General features: G+C 36.0%; 1 protein-coding gene across 3 annotated transcripts in view; it reads right to left on the bottom strand.

The window, feature by feature from the left end:
• Nucleotides 1-22,043, bottom strand: part of rbms1b (RNA binding motif, single stranded interacting protein 1b) — an 81,220-nt gene that overhangs the window by 17,973 nt on the left and 41,204 nt on the right. For all 3 annotated transcript variants that reach the window (XM_081367781.1, XM_081367782.1, XM_081367783.1), the window contains exons 3-6: nt 19,471-19,529; nt 13,991-14,082; nt 4,441-4,598; nt 3,004-3,083 (exon numbers count right to left, since the gene is read on the bottom strand). In XM_081367781.1, coding sequence (XP_081223907.1) covers nt 3,004-3,083; nt 4,441-4,598; nt 13,991-14,082; nt 19,471-19,529 — 389 coding nt within the window. The remainder of the gene's footprint in view (nt 1-3,003; nt 3,084-4,440; nt 4,599-13,990; nt 14,083-19,470; nt 19,530-22,043) is intronic.

Here is a 22,043-nt window from a genome sequence, read left to right on the forward strand (position 1 = left end):
AGGTGCATGAACTCTCAGCATGATGCTCATAACACTCATAACACCACCAAAACCATCATAGTGTGACAGCAGACATGGCTCGAGCGCTAGAGATTTTGTTCGGTAAGTACATTAAACACAGAGTGAAAATACAGAGCAGGACAAGATATCAATCATTTCGATTTTTTTGTAGATTAAATTAAGATTCATCATCTAGCACTTAAAATTAAAGCGATAACTTAGATTATGGAAATGATAGATTTCCAGGGAATGCATGAACTGATAAAATGCATACCTTGAGTGCAATGCATTCAATAATATTGGATTTAAACGTCTGCCAAATGCATAAATTTAAATGTATAACTAGTTTATGGAAAAAATGAAACCCTTTTAAAGAGTGCTTTCCCTTTAAAAATGCATTTCATGTTATTTGATTAAAGCATTACATGCACTCTTAAAATAAAAACGCTTTAGTTAGTCATTTTCCTCTTTTTTAAAAAACAAATCAAGGTTACGTTTTACATTAACTTATATTTCAGGGAGCTACACTAACCTTTTTCACTGGTGGCACTTGCGCTACTAACTTTTTCAGTTACTGGCGCAAAACATGATTTGGTCGCACAAATTGTTTATAGTAAGCCGCTCTGGATAATAATGAACAATAATGAAACTGTATTGCATACAGATGTGCTTTTTATTTTACTTGCCATCTTTTAAACCACATGTCTTCTTGTTTTTGTTTTCTTTAACATTGGTTGGGATAGATTTACTGCAATAGAAAATACAGTACACAAAAAAGTGCAAAATGGATTTCAACATGCTATGGTTGGCACAGATGGGCAGACTCCTGAACTCTTAAGTAGTGATGCACCGATGTGAAAATTGTGGCCGATATTAATATTGCTGTTATGGCCGATACCGATATCTCTGTATAGAAAACAAATTTACTGATAATCAAATAAAGAGAAATTTTCCAAAACACATTTTTCTTTTTTTTTTTTTTACTTTAGAAATAACTTATGTTGGGCACCTTTACCCGTGTGCAAAATATGTCACACATAGGACACACATGCATTATATTGCATTGCATTGCATATAATGTGTGCTGGTCTAAAATTAAGAAACCCCTAGAAAACAGAAAAAAAAAATGAAAAAAAAAATGAAAAAAACAGGTGTACAATAAAGATAGGCTACTTAATTTATTATTCCAATTACCAAATATGATACTAAATACCACAGGGAAAAGAGCTTCTATTTGTGACGTGCTGTCTTTGCATTTGAACATTGCACATTTTAAACAGGACAGGCATTAGCTGCATAAATGTTAGCCAATACAAACATATTTATTGAAAACAGTTGACAATGAATAGACAGGAGTCCAATAATAGCATAACGAATCACTTATTCTAAAAATAATATCAAGTAGGCTAAGTTTGACGAATCCGACATAACGAGGGCTGTTGTAAAACGTCCGTCATTTAACGAATTTTAAAAACACGGATGGATAATACAATATGCTTTCCGACATTTTGACAGAAAAAACAAAACAAGCAAGAACAAAATTTAAATTATAGCCCGTCAATTTTCATTTTACAATTATCTTCTCTCTCTGTTTGCGCGCGCGTCCGTATTTGTGTGAGAGAGAGAGAGCTCGCGAGTCGCGCAGATACAATGGTACGTTTTAATCTAAGTAACGGTCGCGGGGCTGAAGCCAACTTGATGTGTTGAATGCTCAGAGCACGTTATAAAACGTATTCTTAAAATACACATTTCTGTTTTAATAAATGCTCATAGTAAATCATAGCATATTGCCTAAAACATAGGTACAAAAATAATCAGTGATACATTTGCGACCCATTAAAAATTTTGGTCGCAATGGCATTTCAAAAGGTCGCATATGCGACCATTTTGGTCGCAGTGTAGTTCCCTGTATTTACATTTATTCAGTGGCTTGCAAATTTTGACCAGCCATAGTAAGAAAATAACAACTGAATCTGACAGAATTGCACTATTTGTGCATCCTTAAGTCCTGACAGTACTGTATGTCAGGACTTAAGGATGCACAAATAGTGCAATTGAATATCAAATAGTGCAAGTATGAATATCATGTTTCATGATTATGGAAGTAAAATGGGTCACAACATGGTGTGACTTGAAGTTGCTCTAGCTGTAAAAAACTAAACTTTGTGCCTAATAACCAACATCCTCGTCTTGACTTAACCCACTATACACATTTTCAGCATCTATGATTCATTGTTGCAGATGTAATGCATAAATTGCATAGCAAAATCTCTACCAGTTACACACCGCCGATTTCCGTCTTAAAGCCTCTGAGGCTTCCTGGCTCCATCCACAATGACTTTCCCACAATGCTTTTGAGAACAGGCATCTAATGTGGAAGCTGTCTTCGTATAATCCCCTTCCTTCCTTTCTGACATGGTCAGTGGAGACTATTTCAGTCTAATAATCCAATTAAAATGCTTAGAGAGGCCACGCAAGGCCGAGATTCCACTCAAAGAAAAATTAGCACACATTGCATTCACTTGAGCCCCGATCGAACCTCCACGAATCAAATAAGCTCCCACTTTGATTATGAACAAAGCTCCACCCAGCTTTGTGGGTTTTCAGTGTTTCGTGCAGCAAGTCTGAATCTACATTCGTGCGAAAGCCGTTTGGTATGGCTGAATGGTTGCGCCACATGCCCGAAAGCCTGTTTCCATTTAGACCCCATCCGAGGAGAATCATTACCAGAGAATGAATGAATGTGCTCGAACAGAGCCGCGCTGTGCATTTACGCACAAACAAACAGAGATAAAACACACATTACGGGAGAAGTTCACCCAAAAATGATAATCTGTCATCATTTACTCGTATTATATGGGGAAAAAAAGAGGTAAGGGTATTCTTTTGTGGAAGAAAAGGATTTGGAAACATTATGAGGGTGAGCAAACAATGATAGCATTTTCATTTCTTCGTGAACTATTCGTTTAAAGTAAACTTGAAGCACCCGTAACACACACTTACCCATAACTCCAGCTGGTGTTTTCAGAAACTTCCCATTGAAGTGAGAGATGACAGCTTCACATTTCTCTGTTGACTCCATCCTAGAGAAACATAATATCGGTTTATAGGTTTACACATTTTAGTATCAAACATCATTCCTGTCAATGTTGAGAAAGGTGTTATAGTCAAATGAAAAGTCATATGAAGCATAGCTAGGGCTTTTTACAATATATAAAATAAACTAAGATCACGCTATTGTTAATGCACTATAAATGCATGGAGGCCTTTATTTCTTGTTCAGACAAAGAGGTTATAATAACAGCATCTCTCATTTAAACTTCATTTAGAGTTAGAGTTGGTAAGATTGATTCATTTCAGTGAGTCACTTCAAACTGTTTATTTTAGTGAATCAATTTAAACCTCTGATTCAATGATTCATGCGTGCCATCACTCAAAAATGTTCAAAGAACCAGTGTTGTTATGGTAAATTAAAACTAAAACTTAAATTAAAAATGTAAAAAAAAACAAACATTTTTGTTACTTGAAATAAAATAAACGTTTACTGAAATAAAATAAAATGTATTTTTTTTTATTTCAGCTAGCTTACAAGGCAATATTTCTCATTTTAATTTAGTTTAACTTGATGTACTAAAATACAATAAAAACATTAATAAAAACTATATAGACATATAAATAAAAAAATAAAAAAACACACAACAAAATGACTAAAACTTTAACTAAAAATATATTTTAAAATATTAATAAACACTATAATAGTATTTCAATGATACTAAAATAACTCTCTGCGTGGCATTTTTATGTATAAAATGCATTTAAAAATATGCATTTAAAAATATATTGCTGTTTATTTTTATATTTTGTCAAATTTGAGTAAAATAAAAAAAAGTAAATAAAAATAGTTAAATGTCATTCTTCCTGAATGTCTAAATTAGTTTGACTACAAAAAACAAAACAAAAATACACTGAAATCAATTTTCATAAACATTTGAATGTGGGCTATAAAAACCAACATGACAGAAGGTTTGTGTTAACATTAAAAACCATTGTCTTTATTTATATCGTTGTTATCAAAAAACTTGCTTCTCTGATTAAATCAACCTGTTCAGATTACTTTTTCACTCAAGTGAATAACACTTAGTACAAGTTTTTACTTGCCCCGTGTGAGTTCAGAGAGTTCAGTTTCCTGGCTTTGCCATGCTGATATGTCAGATATACACAGATATATTTTAAAGCAACTGACTGGCACTAAGAATCATTGGGAGGGTCTGAGGTGTTTGTGTTGTGGTGGGCAGAAAGCCAGGGGCTTTCCAGGACGTCTGAATCCCGTGCCCTGATCAACGCTACAGTCTTCAACCATGATCGGGGAATTCACAAAGAATGATAGCGTGACAACAGGAGTTGATATGGTGATTTGGGTTCAGATATGAGGACCCTCACCTGGCGAACCCGACCCCTCGGCTGGCCCCGTTGCTGTCCCGTAGGATGCGTGTGGAGACGACCTGTCCGAAAGACTTCAGCATGGCCTCTAACTCCTGCTCATCCATGGTCAGCGGCAGGTTGGAGATGTACAGGTTAGTGGGGTCCTGCTCTTGTTGCTGTCGGGAGTGTGACAGAGAAAAAAAGAGACAAAAACTGTGAAACTTTTGCCATTTTATTTGTTATCCGTCACTGAGCATCAGTGCTGGGTGGTAACTTTTATGTAATTTGGATTACATAAACAGATTAATCTAAAAATGTAAGTACTTGTAATTAAATTATATTTTAAAATACAGACATATTATTCATTATTCACAAAATGGCAGTAAATAATTCATAATTTATTGGTTGACTGATGTCGGGTACTGGTCATATGGCATGCAAAAATATATATATACACACATATATACATATACACACACACATATATATATATATATATACACACACACATATACATATACACACATATATACATATATATATATATATATATATATATATTTATATTATATATCTATACACACACACACACACACACACACATACAATACAATGTTTATATATATATAGCACATTTAAAAACAACTGAAGTTGACCAAAGTGCTGCATAAAAAAGGAATAAAAAAAGAACACAGCAATAATCACATATAGTAAAACAATAATCAGCTAATAAAGTGGGAAAGCTATTAAAATGGTTAAGTTTCTAGATTAAAAATTCATAGAAGCAGAGAATAAAGGAAAATTAAACGGCAAAGAAAATCAATATGTTTTAAGAGAAGATTTAAAAATGCATATACATTTGGGGCAGTTCTAATGTAAGCCGGGAGACTGTTACTTAACTGTTGTTAAGTCCAACAACCTAAAAGCTCTATTTTGCTCCTGGGAACATAAAGTCATTCAGAATCACCTGATCTAAGTGATCTCGACTGTGTGTACGGGTGCAGTAAGTCAGAGAGGTATTGTGGCGCCTGATTCCAAAGGGAGTTAAATAGAAATAAAAGACTTCAAAAATCAATTCTATATTTAACTGGAAGCCAATGAAGTGAAATCAAGATCGGTGTAATATGCTCACATTTACGCTTCCCCTTGAGAAGTCGGGCCACCGCGTTTTGAACTAATTGTAAATGTGAGATGGATGGCTAGGGAACACCGACGCACAGTGAGATGCAATAATCCAACCGAGACGTTACAAAGGCATGCATAACTGTGTCAAACTCATTTAAGAGACAAGAATGGCTTAACCTCAGTTAAAAAACAAAGATGATAAAAACAAGATTTAACCACAGCACTTTTCTGCTTATCAAATTTAAGGCTGTTGTCAAACAATACACCCAGATTCCTAACACATGTGGTACTGTACGGTGACAGGGAATCAAGATCAAAGTCATGAACACGGCGTTCATTCGAGTCAAAAAGGATAATTTCAGACTTACTCTCGTTAAGATGTAAAAAATTAGAGTTTTAACTCACCCAAACAGTCTAAAATTGGCTTTAAGACATGCTTATTCTCACACTTTAAAGGCAGATACATTTGGGTGTTGTCCACATAGAGGTGAAAGGTCACTCAATATCTGTTTGAAATAGATCCCAAAAGAAGCATATAAAGAGAAAATAAAACAGGGCCGAGAACTGAGCCCTGAGGAACACCAGGAGCCCTATTTTAACGATCTAAGCGCATGGTCTAACGCGCAGGGCGCGAGTTCACTTAGGGCGTGTCCGAATCCACTTTTGCTAGTTTAACGATGGGGAAAAATGGTCGGTGCTCCCGGCGCATTGTCTAAAAGGGTTGTCCCTTTTCTCTTAATGAGTAATGGGTTATTTTTGGGATTTACATGCGTTAAACCTATCAGAGTCTCATCTCCCATTCCCTTTAAATGCCAGGTGTGCTCGCGCCATGGCGGATTTGCAATTTACATGATGGATTTTGATAGTGGAAAGACCGAACGCGTCTCCAGAGCTCAAACGGATCTGCTCGAGAGCGAGGTTAAAGTGTGCAAGCAGATCATCTACGGGACAAGCCGGATTCCACCATGTCTTTATGTACACAATAATAATCTTTTACATTGTAATCCTTTTATTTTTAATATTTGTGCTGCTGTGCGTCCATGTGTGTGTAATAAGCAGAGTGTACGCACGTTGTGGATCCGCCTATAGGTGCACATTACTAACGTGCTCTTTAAATAACTAAGATATATATATTGCACCATTGACTTTAGACCAGGTTTCAGTTGGTCAATGGTGGGTGAATTTAGGGTGAACTATCTCTTTAAGGTTTTAGTTTAAAAGGGTGTTAATAGTCACACCTGAGTTACACACACCTGCAAAAACACCTGAGGCCCTCAGATCTTATCATTTATTTCAATTCACACACTGCCAGAGCTCCGTCACAGTATATACACACTTTATCAGTTAACGGACGAACACCTGGAGATCTGACAACAGAAATCACAGACTTGCCATTCAATAATCGCCCTATTCATAAACCTAGTGAGCTGCCTACATAGATGTCTTCTTAAAGGGATACTTCACCGATTAGCATTAAGCTTTGTATCAGTAGAAACCTGGTAGTATTTTGGAATGACCGTGCTTCCCTCCCTCATGTCCCCCTGAGACGAGAGATTTCTGTATTGTGTGTCTGGAATAAAACCTTAAATGACGCAAAAGTCGTCATTTATCGTCATCAGAGGCTTTTTTGTGCAGAGGCGAGAGACTCCAGCCAGTAGGAGGAGCTCGTTCCGCATGTCCTCAACCCGCCCATAGGGGGATCTCACGATAAAACGCCGTCTTTTCAGTTTCGAGTCGACTAGTAGCCTAGCTGTATCATTTCTCCCGACACTGCCCTCTGTAACCGGTAGGCGTGGCTTGGGCGTGTCCTCGTAGAGCAGCGAAGCAAGTGCATTCTGGGAGTTGTTGTCTTTCATCCACATGAGCCAAAAATACATTTTCTGGCTTTTCTCAGTCTAGAAGGCACCAACTTCTACAATAATTTCACATTTCTACTACATAAATGACCCAATTTAAATACACATTCATCTTTCCAGCGGTGAAATATCCCTTTAAGGCCGGGACACACCAAGCCAACTATCAGTTGATGGACAATGTCGGGCTATTTTTGAACGTTGGATGGCTTAGCTTTAGTCGTATGCCGTCGGGTTTATTTGGGCCAATTTAGCATGTTGAATCGGGCCGTCGGTGAGAGAGAGAACTCTGTGAATGCGTGAATGATCGAATGCGTGAATATTTTCATAATAACATGAGCTGACTGGAACAAAGAAAGTGATTAGCATGATTGATATTCAAAATGGTAAGCAAGCGCTGCTTTGTTTACAGTGTTTATATCTGCAGTCCTAGTTTTCGGTTTCCCTTTTTGAATGACGAAAATGGACTCTTGATACGCTAGTTCTTTGGCACGGCTTGGTGTGTCCCGGGCTTTAAACTTCCTAACAAACTCAAAGCAACAAGCAGTTCGTCTGCCTAGACTTTTAGAGCAAAATATATAATATAATCACAGCCAATCAGAATTTGACTTTTAATATATTTATGTGGAACAAGAATGTGGACAAATAGAATTTGACTGTGGGCGGAGCTACCCCGTGCATGTGGGCTGAGCTACCCAGTGCAACACGGACCAATAGAATCCAAATAACCAATTTAATTTCCTGTCAATCGTCATTGGTTGGGGCTGGTTATATACTGTACATACATATATGTACATATATGCTTCATATCTCAGGGAAACTTGTATCTCTGCAAAGGATAAACGCAATTCTGCCTACGTTTTGGAAGGCCTTGTGTCGATGCCTTAACATGCCGACTAGGCAGGCAGCTCATTACTTTTGGTAAAACTGTTAATTAAGACAATATCTAAATACACATAGCACAGGTGAACTATATTCATAAAAGAGGCTAAAGTGAAAACATGTCTCCCTCTTCACTCTCTCTAGCTAATAAAGGGTGAGCATTAATATTGATGAGCAGGTCATTTGCATGCGGCTCTCGGCCACCCCCCATCCGAGCGGCGAAACGTCGACTGATTTTCTGCCGTAGTTTCCCTTCCATCAGCACAAACCAAAAGAGAAACAGGCAGAGAGAGAGACTCTCCCCAGGGACAAAAGGGCCGCTACATTAATATTCATTAACATCCTACTGCGTTCAATCTCCACCCCTAAGAGATGGAGGAAAAATGAGCAGAACAAAGAGAAGACAAGGGAGAGGCGGGATTGGATTACTAAAGTAATACGCTGACAGAAAGAAAATCAGCATAGCAGCATTAGGGAACAATGGCAGAGGGCCGGCGCGGAGCTGTCGTACCCAGAGAACGATGCTCCATCACGGGTATAACGGATGGAAGAGCAATTGAGAGCTGGAGATCCTTAAGAGTCATCAAAAACAATGTTTATTTATTTATTTATTTTTACAAGAAGTAGCTATTACAAATGACAATGTCCATATAACTAAACACAGAAGGTCGAACACTGTAGCTATTAGCGGGCGTTTTATGGGCCCGTTTTTGAATGGCAAATAAATTCACAATGTGCTTGGCTTGCTCCAGGGGAGAACTAAAACACGGGTGTGGTTTTTAAACAGACGTATCCTGACCTGAAATCTAATACCAGAGCCACATACCGGTGCTAACCCTGGTCATCAGGGCCGGGCTTCACCAGACAGACGGAAGCTCTTATTTAAAAAGGTGCTGGAAGCAAAATAGCATGAATAAAATGTACTAAAATTGACTGAAATATGTAGAATTATGTAAAAAAAAAAAAAAAAATGCTTTCGATGCAAGATCAAATTGATCAAGAGTGACACTGCAGAAAATATATATATATTTCAAATAAATGCTGTTCTTTTGAACTTTCTGATTATCAAAAAATCCTGAAAAAAGTATCACGGTTTCAACAAAAATATGAAACTGTTTTCAACATTGATGATAATAATAAATGTTTTGTTGAGCAGGAAAACAGCATATTCGAATGATTCAGCTTTGACATCACAGGGAATAAATAATAAAATGTATTATTTTAAATAGTAATAATATTACTAATCAACTGAGAAAAAAAAAACCTTGCTGACCATATATATATATATATATATATATGTGTGTGTGTGTGTGTGTGTGTGTGTTAGGGTGTTAAAATTCTGTGCAGAAATCGAATTAAAAATTAATTATTATTTCATATCTTAATTTCGCATTTTTTTGTATAATTGAATTAATATTAGACTTTTTAATGAAATTAATCATACTGAATTCAAGCCAAAAAAAGTTCAAGCCAATAAAATAAAATAACCGCACTTTTATTGAAAGTAACACACTAAAATTGGAGAGAAAATATATTAATATTAAATATCCATGTATACTTTAAATATCCATGTGTTCTGTTTGCAATAGCCCTACTGTGCATGTATTTATTTAACATGCATTTTAATCAATATGAAGTATTGATTTATGCATTTATATGCATTTAAATCTATATTATATTAAATGCATAATATTTGAATATAGAAATACAAATATAAATGCATTTTGTACAAATGAGTTTCTTCATAAATCTAACATTCATGTTACATTAAAAAATAAGTTGGGTTGGTGGGAGCAAACAGTTAAGTAAAAGCATCATCAAGTGTGCATTCTTCCATTAGTGTTTTTTTTTCAGGGTTTTCATGACATTTTCTTGACTTTTATTAAAAAATGTGTTGAAAATCTACATACACCTATAGGCTAAGCTATGCCGGGCTGGTGCAGCTGGCCTCAGATTACCGGAGAGAGCGAGGTCGTTCAGACATGGAGATCAGCTCAAGCGCTGGAGCGTTCTGCCGGCACGCAATGCTGAATTACATCTCTCAGGTCAGGCATTAAGAGCTTTACGCTCTGATCAGTGCACAGATACTGAGGAAAGACACTACATCAATCTCACACACATCCCTATTAGCCGATCAGCTGACATTAGACACCAAATACCAATTTCCAGCACAAAAAAAACAATTTTTAAATAATTAAGTCTGAAATATCATACTTAAGAGTAGTATGAAGCAATGATCCTGAATAGCAGTGCAAGAAACATTGGTATCAGTGTGTGTGGGCTTGCATGTGTGTCACCTGCTAACAATTTACTCAACATGAACCATGTGACTCCGACAGAAAAAGCACACAATATGCGTATGGAGTAAGTGTGTGTCAGACACAGATGGTACAAGGAAAGTGAGAGAAAAAAAAAATCAGTGTATATGTATATGTGTGAACAGGAATGCATGGCATATGTGAGGGTGTAAGAAGACTATGTTCAGAATATATTCCTCTTACTATTCCTGCACTATATAGTATGTATACCATGTATGTGAAGTTTCTATATGTATGCATAGTATACCCAGATGAACTACAATGCCCAAATCTAAAGTATAAAACAGAAAACACTATGTGTTGTTGGGCAGAAATCTAATATATATATATATATAAACATTTTTTTACCATAAATCATTACTATTGGTCACCCTGCACATCTCTCTGTGGGTTTTGCGAATATTTTACCAATGAAAAGTATTCAAAACAGCTTGTGACTGAACCTCGTAACTCAAACTTCTCTGCTTGTTTGCAATGCAAGGATCAAGGATAAAGAACTGGTTGTTTGAATAAGTACAGCATTTACTTTACTCAAGAAACACTATATACAGATAAATAAAGGCTAATGTTTTATGTAGGCTATTTGAGGAGCGGAGAAGAGTGTCTTAGTCTAGCATCTGTCGTCGATTCATAGCCAATAAGGTCTTAAATACTTCATCTTTTATAACATGAGATTTTGGCCAAATGACAGAAAAAAAAAAAACTGAGCATCCACATAGTTATAGCTACAATAAACTTTATAACCTGTAAGTTGATGAAAACGTACTGCGATGCACTTTCTGCCTCAGATGTGGTCGTTCAAATGACGGACAAAACACGTATATCAGAAATTTGCTGATCAAAAACCTAAAAAAAACCTCCCATTTGAGATTGATTTTGATGTTAATAATATAATGAAGCATGCAAATGTCTGAGCATATACAGGTGAAACTCGAAAAATTAGAATATCGTGCAAAAGTTATAATTTGGATGGCTTACAGCTTATGAAAACCCCAAATTCAAAATCTCAGAAAATTTAAATATTACCTGAAATCAATAAAAAAAAGAAAAAGGATTTTAAATACAGAAATGTCAGCCTTCTGAAAATTATAATCATGCATATGTATATAGGTATATATACTAAATTTGTTAGTTTCACATTTTAATTTGAATTACTGAAATACACTAACTTTTGCACGATATTCAAATTTTTCGAGTTTCACCTGTATAAAGGCACAATATCAACTTTGACAACAGTGTTTAATTATTTAAAAAATACAGTGGTTTTTTTTTCCATTTCCTGAAGGCAGTTTTGGACACACAAGGATTCGCCCAACAGCGACAATACGCAATGCTAAAGCAATGATCATTAATGTCTCTTTCTGAACTCAACATTTGATTAAAATGCAAGATTTTTTTTTTGTACACAGAACTGCACCTAAAATAAAATTTCTGATATGATAACAGCAAGAAGTATGAAGGTATGTGACAAAATGCAGTATAAAATGTTTTTTTTTAGAGATTTATCAATGCATAGTGTGTACATATTTTTAAAACAATGTAGGCAGCAAAAAGTGCATAAAAATAGTAAGCTAGTTTTGCAAACAAAGCCGGAGTGAAGTGTTCAGACACATTGCCGTGTCACCCGGTTACTCCAGGGGCTTCCTGTCTGAGATATTGACGTCTAACCATCTGTTTATATCATGAACAAGGTGAAAGGACGAAACATCCAAGGACAACACGCCAAGATGAGTGTGCCAGAGTGAGAGCATTGTCCAAGCACCTCCATTTATAATGTACTGTGCAGGGAGAACACTTTCATTTTTTTAGGCGAACTACTCTTTCAGGAAAAAGCCATAATTAAACACAGATAACCGTGCTCTTGAAATGATATCTTCAGCACAAACTACACTGTCAGTACTGATATACTTTAACATAACCATATCCCATCCGGTTGTGCCGCTCAGACAGACTGCAATTCAGTTTTAATTACACACTTGCCCTTTAAATAAATATGCATGCAAATTCTGATGCTCTAGGTACCTTGTTAGTGAATCATCACAAAAGACCAAGAACACAAATGAGAGTCAATATAAGTTGTCTTTACAAAAAGCATTTTCGCAATATACACCCTCCGTTAACAAAAACCAGACGGCAATGAAACAAAACATCTTTAATTTGTTTAGAAATAAAACTGGGGAGAGAATGAAGCATGCTTTAAAATGTAGGCAGCTCACTAGATTTGAGAGTCCTTGAGTCACGTGATGGGGAACTGTGAGTGCAATGAGACACACCCTGTCCCTGACTGAGGCTTTTATAGGGCCTGATCGTCAAGGCTTCAGACAAGACGTCACCATGACGGCCTCCACTTATTTACTTCCGCAGGAATGTAAACCACACAACTGCAATGCAATACTCGGCCACAACTCCAAAATCAGTCATTTTTTTGCATTACAATGAAGAGAATTTGGTAGAAAACGTGTTTAATTGTAATGGAAATGTCAGAATGCAAGAAATCTTAAAGGGGTGGTTGATTAAGAATTCACTTTTCTAACTTTAGTTAGTGTGTAATGTTGCTGTTTGATCATAAACAACATCTGCAAAGTTACAACACTCAAAGTTCAGAGCAAAGGGAGATATTTGCTTTTAAAGAAATTGCTTTTTAAGGACTACAACAAACGGCTGGTAGAGACTACACCACATTCCTCCTGGGTTAGTGACATCACCAACCCAAGAATTTACATAAACCCCGCCCCCTGAACACGATTTATAGATTATCATGACAGAATATGCTAATCAATGACTAGAAGATAGACACATAAGCTGCATAAATTCATCAACTAACCATTCAGAAATGTCTTCTACATGTTGTCACTTCTTCTTGAGTCTCTCCATCATTGTCTGACTCCGGTTTGAACATAAAAGGCTAAAAGTTTTTGAAATTTTCAGTGCATGTGTGTGTGAGGTAAAAGGACACAAACTGTTGTAGCTCCGCCCCCTGTGCCGGGTTTTGATGGTGCGTTTTTGCTCACCCTCAAAAAGTGACAATTTTAACATGCTAGATAAAAATATCTGTGGGGTATTTTGAGTTAAAACTTCACACACACACTCTGGGGACATCAGAGACTTATTTTACATCTTGTGAAAAGGGCATTATACCAGCACTTTGGATGTATATATTAACAGCCTTTTTGTTTTTGGCAATACAAATTGACATGTTCCTGTCAGGTTTGTCTTTGAGGCATTCAGCGGGTTTGTCTAGATGCTGCACCCGTGAGGGTGTGTCTTAATCCTCGAGCTGATGCATTCACACACTCACACCCGTCTGCTGACGTCACACAGATCCAGTGAGGCGTGTCAGAAGGAGCTGCAGGTGACAGGAAGAACAGGTGTGCTCAGGTGTGCTCTTACCTTTGCCATCTGAGCCTGAACGCCGCTGGTCTTCAGAGCGCTGACGGCTTTCTGGGCAGCGGCCGGGCTGTCAAAGTCCACAAAGCCATACCCTGAGAGACAGACAACCACAACATGCTCTTAGATACACCTTTAAAGAGACAGCACACAGTTTACATATGAAAAACAAGGCATACTAGGGGGAATCTATAGCGTAAAACTGTAAAAAAAATAAAAATACAAAAATTGAGAATATTATTGATTAATTAATACAAAATAATACAATTTAACCTCCAAAAATGAATTGCTGTTTTGCTTTTTTCAGTTATTTCCATTATTCTCTGTGGTGATTCAAGTAAAGTAAAGTAAAGTAAAGTAAAGTAAAGTAAAGTAAAGTAAAGTACACTGAAATAAATGATTAGTTGAATTTAATCATTTTTTTTACCGTAAGTGGTTGCACACAATTGATTTTAGCTACATTTAAACAAACGCATTAAGTTGAACTTAATCAATTTTAGTTCAACTTAATGCATTTGTTTAAATGTAGCTAAAATCAATTGTGTGCAACCACTTACGGTAAAAAAAATTGATTAAATTTAACAAATCATTTTTTTCAGAGTAAAGTAAAGTAAAGTAAAACAAAAATATAAAAAGGTGACAGTATAAAGTAGTCCAAGACCACTGTCATCATAGCCAAAGAGTTCTAATAGAAAGTTATCGTTCTTATTCATGAAATAAGATGTTTTTAGCTATTCAACTTTAATCCTTTAGTCACATCATCCAGAAAAACATAAATCGATTAAGTGCACATTTATCCATGTAAAATGTAATTTCACAAAACGTTTTGGGAAACTCTGTTACTAAAAATTGTAAAGAAACTTTGTGACAAGAAAATGATGTAATTTACAGGAAAAGTGATGCAATTTACCAGACAATAAAGACGCAAGTCTCAAAAGCTCTTAAATGACAGCATTTGATGGGTATTTGCTTTTTTAATGCACAAAACGCCAACAGACGCAGGACCTGTTGTGAGCGTGTGCAAAGAGCGTACAGGCTGAAAACATCAGCGGTTGCCACTTTAAGAGCAGGAAGCAAAGCGGCGGGTTCAAGAGAGCATCTTATCTGTGAGTAAGTGTGTTGTGTGAGTAATCTATCACAGAGCCCAGAGTGAGAAAACCGCTGCACTATCAGTGTTTGCTTCCCCTAATGAGAACAATTAAATGGACAGGAGGAAGCCGATCCAAGATAACGTTATCCTTACGTTCGGCTCCTCCCTTCACACTCCTCTGCTTCAGCCCGTTGCTATATTTAATCAGCGAACAGGTCAAACCACAAACACAGCTAGCACAGAACATCCTGACTAATAGCTCAAATACATATGACGTACATGACGAAGAAACACTCACTAAACGCAGCCACAGGTATGATCCATCTGCTGCGGACAGCAACATATCAGATCAAATTCTTTATATGTAAGAGAAAACACAATGTGGTGTTTAGAAAAGCTGATTTAAACATCTTTTATTGAAATAGCATAAAAGAGTTTTGCTTTTTTCATCAGAAGAACCAACATTTCAGCCAAACCTTTCACTGAAGTAGATTCAAAATGTTTAATGCAAGAAGGTAAATACATTTTTAAATATAAACACATGTATATCGCTCAAGCCTACACAGAGAAATAAACAACATTTTCCTAAATATATATTTTTACTACAATATTTTAATATATGAAAAATGGAGAGCCGTCTTGAGCAATGTTGTAAGTGATGTTACAAATGATTCATTGAATCAGGTTCAAAATGATTCACTGAAACTGACACTTTGAAGTGATTCATGGGAAAATGTAAAGTAAACTAAAACAAAAAATTAAATTAAGTAAAGTAAAATAATAAACATTTTTTAAATAAAAAATAATTAGCTAATCAACCCCTCGGTCATATCGTCCAGAAAAGCATAAATTGACAATATTTATCTTCTTATAGAAGATATCATACTTGATACATGAATTTCTAAGGCCTCTAAATGATCAACATGATCAAAACTTTGCTGAAAAATCTACGTTTGGTCCTTAAATTGATGCTTATCTTTTGTTGTCATATTGATTAGTATAATTGTAAAAACGTTCATCTTCAGCTCGTGGTTCACGTGTCTTTTTGCTGTGAGATCTTTACTAATTTTTATACAGTAAACATAAGAATAACTTTATATTGTTAGTTCAAGATGAACACTTACTGGACTGAAGCATCTTTACTTTACTTTATTCATACATCATTTAATTCTTTAAGAAAAATCATGTTAAAGTCTCAAATATGATCATCAGGCTTTCGAGAAACGTTAATTTGTTCATCTCTCAATCATCATTGTATTGCATCGCATAGGTGTTGAAACTACAGAGCTTTAATCATAAAACAGCTTTTAAATATAATCTTACTGAGACATATTATTGGGAGATATAGTGACGACTGATATTAATATGCATTTTATGCAAGTAGTCCGATGCCCAAAATCTCATTGATTTACATTACAAGCAATATTTTTGTCCATATAAACATCAGTATCTGCACCAAATTGCACATTTTTCACTCAGTTTGTGCCTCTGAATAAAATTATTCAGCTCCATATTCTCACTACATCACACTATATGAGCCATAAAAGCCTGATGTGTCAAATATGATGGAACAGTTTATTGAACCTTAAAATATTGTTATTTCAGTTCAATAAACTGTTCCATTTCAAAAAATATTATTATTAGACTATCATTCCACGTCTTTACAGGGTCAATCAACTTAAATGTGAAACTAGTCTAAACCAGAAAAATTGTGGTTTTGAAACTATGATCTTTAGTCAAATAAAAAGCTTATTTTTACCCTTCCCGCTAAATCATGCTGAAAATATTGCAAGTATATGTAGGATTGAAAATAATCCAAGATATTTGAAATGAACAAAGATATTTGCTTTACTGTTTTCCACCTCTTTCTTCCACAAGGATCATTTGGAGATCCCAAAGGCACCGAGGGACTGATAGCGATCAAGGCCTGTAGGCCAAGATGTGTGTACTTGAGGGGTCGATGAACTCTCACACCTTTAGTACAAGGGGGGAAGTTGTAATTATCTGATTGGTCAGTTTGACCAGTTTGATTGGTCAGTCACATGGTCAGGGAAAGGATAAAACAAGATTGTAACTGGGGCTCTCTCCTCTTTACCTCCTCTTTTCTGTCTCTCTCTCTCTCTCTCTCTCTCTCATTGGCGTAGGAACCGGGGGGGGGGGGCGTGTTCCCCTCAATATTGGAAAATGCTGCATGTGTCCCACCCAAAAATTAGCCTATACCGCAGGGACAAAAACTGTACATTTGGAACTTTTTTGAAAGCGCGACAAAGAAGATATCCGGTTTTGCCAGCAAGTCAAACCCAGAGTGATAGTTCAAACCTTCCCATTTCATCCCAATCACCAGCTTCATATTCTTCACTTTTCACCTATAGTCGGAGCATCTGATTGGTAGAGAGAAGTTAACATTACACTAGGAACATACAAATACGTTACCGGTGCGCACCAGCTTTGAACTGGAATAAGACTCGACTTTGTAGGAGGTAAATTAGTCTCAGTCAAGCGGTTGAAATTAGCAAGCTTTTTAAAATTGAATTATGGATACGAGGCATATGACGATTAAATCAACAATGGAATTTTGAACGTGTGTTATGCTGTGCGAGAGGTGCTAGCTAACGTTACGTTTGATAGCTAGCCACATAGCTGGCAATCGATTTCTATGTGTTAACCTTAGCAAAAGTAAATTGTTCTGTGTTCTCATTTCAGAATAATGCCACCCCACAAAAATCTAATATTTGCCTTGTAAAGTGCCACTCTCATTTCTGCCCGCAATTACAGGGGGGCTTGTACACTTTTTATGTTTCCCAACTCCAATATTTGTCGAATAATAAACAGATTGGATGATTTTATTTATTTATTTGCTGTTTGTGATTCCATACATGTTGTACCACGTCACCATACTGTATGTTACTATTATGGTGGACGTTGATTCATAGTGGCCAATATGTCCCCCCCAATGTCAAAGTCATTCCTACGCCCCTGCTCTCTCTCTCTCTCTCTCTCTCGTAACATTTTACATTTATGCTGGGTACAATCAATGGTACAAGTTATTATCATCATCTCATACATCTATTTTGTAACTATTTTTAACCATATATTGTCATTAAACCCTTTCAATTACAAATAATGTGCTAACTAGTTTTGATTTGGTATTGACTTTGAAGTGCTACCTATTGCAATACAATATCGTCACTCTATATAGCAACGCTCTCCCACATATTTAGCTTATTTCCGTCGTTGGTATAAGTAGCAGTGGGTGGTAACAGGCAAGAAATGTACAGTTTTCTACCATCTTGCTGATAACGTTTCGTTAGTCATTCGGCAGTCTTGCAGCCTGAACCCCTGCAGGAAATCCTCCCGTATACAATAAGCTTAGTGTTTCGCAGTTTGATGTGAAAGTGAAAGTCGGGCTTCGCTGGTTAGATTATAGGTTGGGTTTAGATCATTTGCATTTGTGCATCGCAGGGATACTCGGGGGTTAACATTTTCCATCCGGCTTCTTTAAAATTCCTGCGGGGTTTGAGAAGGGCTGGACTGCAGGAAACTAAGACGTGAAGCCGGTCCATCAACACCCTCCTCTCGGGCCTGACTGAAATTACTCAGCACATAAATAATCCACAACGCTGTGACTAAGCCACATGCTCCAGGGCAGGCGTGCCCCGAGGTGCCGAGCCCAGGAACCCAGCCAGATCCTGGAACAAACCCCACAGGCCTCAGTCAAGACGGCGAGGCCAGGACAGGAATAACAGCGAGGGGTCTGGGAAGAGCAGCGACAGACTGACTGCGTATCTGTTTCCCCATACACCCACGACAGCATAACTGAGCAAGGGCGTAAACACACGCCTGCATAAACACTTACACATTTGCACACACACTTGTATAATACACCGCAATGATTTTGCTGGCAATATAAAATGAATCAACACTGGGATGTAATATAATGCAATGTTTTTAATTGTCCATTAAAGTGTAGAAGACGCACTTTAGTTCACGCAATAGACCTTAGTCAATCGAACAACAGACACATTTCATTAAAAAAAAAATCTTCTGAAGATGAACGAAAGTCTTACGGGTTTGGAGCGACATGAGGGTGAGTAATTAATGACACAATTATCATTTTTGGGTGAACTAACCATTTAAAAACCAGTTTCTCCGTGGAGAAAATGAATGGGATTTTAATAATTATCACCACACTGTTGCACTGTGTTCTTTCATTATCTCAGCCATAAAAAGCCATTTTTGTGATTTGTTAATCAAATTTGAAATGAAAGTTGGTGTGCACATTAATGCAATAAGCAGCTCTCAGAGGAATATGAAATCCCATCATGAGGAAAAACATTAAACTGCACAGATTTTTTTCCACACATATTAGAGGGCAGAACATAAACACACGTACCTTTGCATTTGTTTGTGGTTTTGTCTAAGATGGCCTTGGTTGATACGATTTTTCCATACCTATAACAAGAACAAACAGAGATGTGTTATGAATTTTAAAACACACTCGCACACGGATATCAATGACTCAGTTTGAACAAAATAAATAAATAAATCATGCACGAAACATGTGAAACATGAAGATAGTTTGAGTGCAGATGTATACAGCCAAAATTGAACATATACTGCATGTACCAGGGTTATTATTGTTAACCCTAAAACTAAAACCATAAGATACATTTTCATTACTTGAAATAAAATAACCATTAACAGAAATAAAATTAAATATTTAAAACAACTTATTTTACTTTAGATAGTGGCCAAGGCAACATTTCTAATTTTTGTGAGAAAATTATAATAAAAGTATATTAATGATACTAAAATAACACTAATATGTATTTGCATATGAATATTGAATATGGATGACCTTATGTGTGCAAATTAGAGTTGGATGATACAGCTTAAAACTTAAACTAGTCAAATGACTAGTCAAAAAAGCACAATAAAATCATTTAAAAAAAAATGCTTGAATTTTATATATTGTGAAAATATTTAATCTATTTCTCTATCACAGTTGCAAATTGAACGAACAAAAGTCCTACAATAATATTTGAATAACTACATGAAGGGGAGTAAATGAATACATTTTGTTGTTTTCATTTTTGGGCGAACTACTCCTTTAAAATGTATGCCTATAAAACTGAAAATGTAAAAGAAAAGCTTGATTGTATTGAGGTGTATTCTGCACACTTCAAGTCCAGAAGCGAGATCTGCAGGAGGAAGCGTCTCTGGAGGTTAACAGAGCCAGAAACCTGATTGATTTATGAGGAGGTTATAAAAACTGCAGTGGAATGCTGTAAGGCACATGTGAGTGAAAACATGACCTTTGACCACCAATATGACCTCACGAATACTTCCACAGCCACCGATGGCAGGAAAAGAAAAAAAAAAGAGGTCATTAAGCTCTTTCAGTTAATAACACAAATAGGAAAGCCTTCATGAGATTTGAAATCCAATTACAGCAGACTCCTAAAGTCTGTGACCTCGAGGTCTGCTTCTCCAGGGAGGTGAAGGTTGTTTTTGCACCAATTGACCTAATATTAATCAATTACGAAGATCTTGCATCGTTCTCCTGTTTCCCGAGTGTCTTATGGAAGCCGTGCTTCAATCAAAAGCTCGGAGGTGTTAGGTAGCGGAAAAATAAAGTAATTCAATGCTTTCAGGGACTCGGAGGACACGTTTACAGCGGAAAGTATTTTTCCCATTAAATATTTTTTTTCCCATGGGGATTTTTTTGTTAATGAGTCAATCATGAATCAACCAACCAGAAACCACATCACATTACAAACTTTGGTAACACTTTAGTTTAGGGTCCAATTCTCACTATTAACTAGTTGCTTATAATGCAGGTTACTTGGATATTGACTGTTTATTAGTACTTATAAAGCACATATTAATGTCTTATTCTGCATGACCATATTCTACATCCCTTTATCAACCCAATACCTAACCGTAACAACATTACTAACTATTAATATGCAGTAAATTAGGAGTTTATGGAGGGAAAAATAAAATTAATTTTATTAAATTTTATTTTATTAAACTTAGTTAAATTAATAGTAGGAATTGGACCCTAATCTAAAGTGTGACCCAAACTTTTTTTTAAGCAAAAAAAGTGCTTGAAAATCAGACAGAAAGTCAAATATACAAGACTGTGTATGAAGTCAAGTCAAATGTATTTATATAGCACTTTTCACAATACACATTGTTTCAAATCAGAAAATCATAAAGTTATTACTATATCATAGTTTATTAATATTTTCATGCCTTATATACATTTAGCAGATTAGAGCTGGGCGACAATATAGTTTACACTTAGTGACGATAATAAACAATCAAGGATTTGAGATTTTCTACATAGTATATAATCGCCCTATGTGAGTATACTGTATGTATAGAGATAAAGTTGGACACCTGTATATACAACTTTATATAAAGAGCTGGGCGATAAAATGATTGCATTTTGCAAATCAAACTTGTACTTAATGACATTATTGAGGAGATAAAAACAATCCCATTTATTCGTCTATATTTCTAGAAGCATTTATTGCAAAATATGCATCTAAATACAAATATTTAAATAGTTTGAGAGCATAGAGAGACTATTTAATTCGCTGTGATTGAGTGGGGGCAATTTTGGCGCAATTTTCTGTTCTGATTCTCTGATTGGTGGAAATTTCGAAGCAGAATCATGAGTAATGTCGTTTTTTTTTTTAAACCAGGAAATCCACTGTTAAATTCGATTATTTAAAAACAAATGTTAAAATAATGTCAGCTTATTGCTTCATCAAAAGCATATATGATCGATTAACAACCTTGTAGCTCAGTAGATCTTGTCTTTAACGGTTTAAATGGTATAGTTCAAAATCAATTCCCCTATGGAGAAAATGAATGGGATTTTTTTTACTTCTGTCACACACAAATATAAAATAAAATAAGCATGAAGAATAAAAGTGATGCCAATGTTTGAAACCC

The sequence above is a fragment of the Scardinius erythrophthalmus genome, assembly GCF_964197995.2.
Source record: "Scardinius erythrophthalmus genome assembly, chromosome: 6".
NCBI classification, from domain to species: domain Eukaryota; kingdom Metazoa; phylum Chordata; class Actinopteri; order Cypriniformes; family Leuciscidae; genus Scardinius; species Scardinius erythrophthalmus.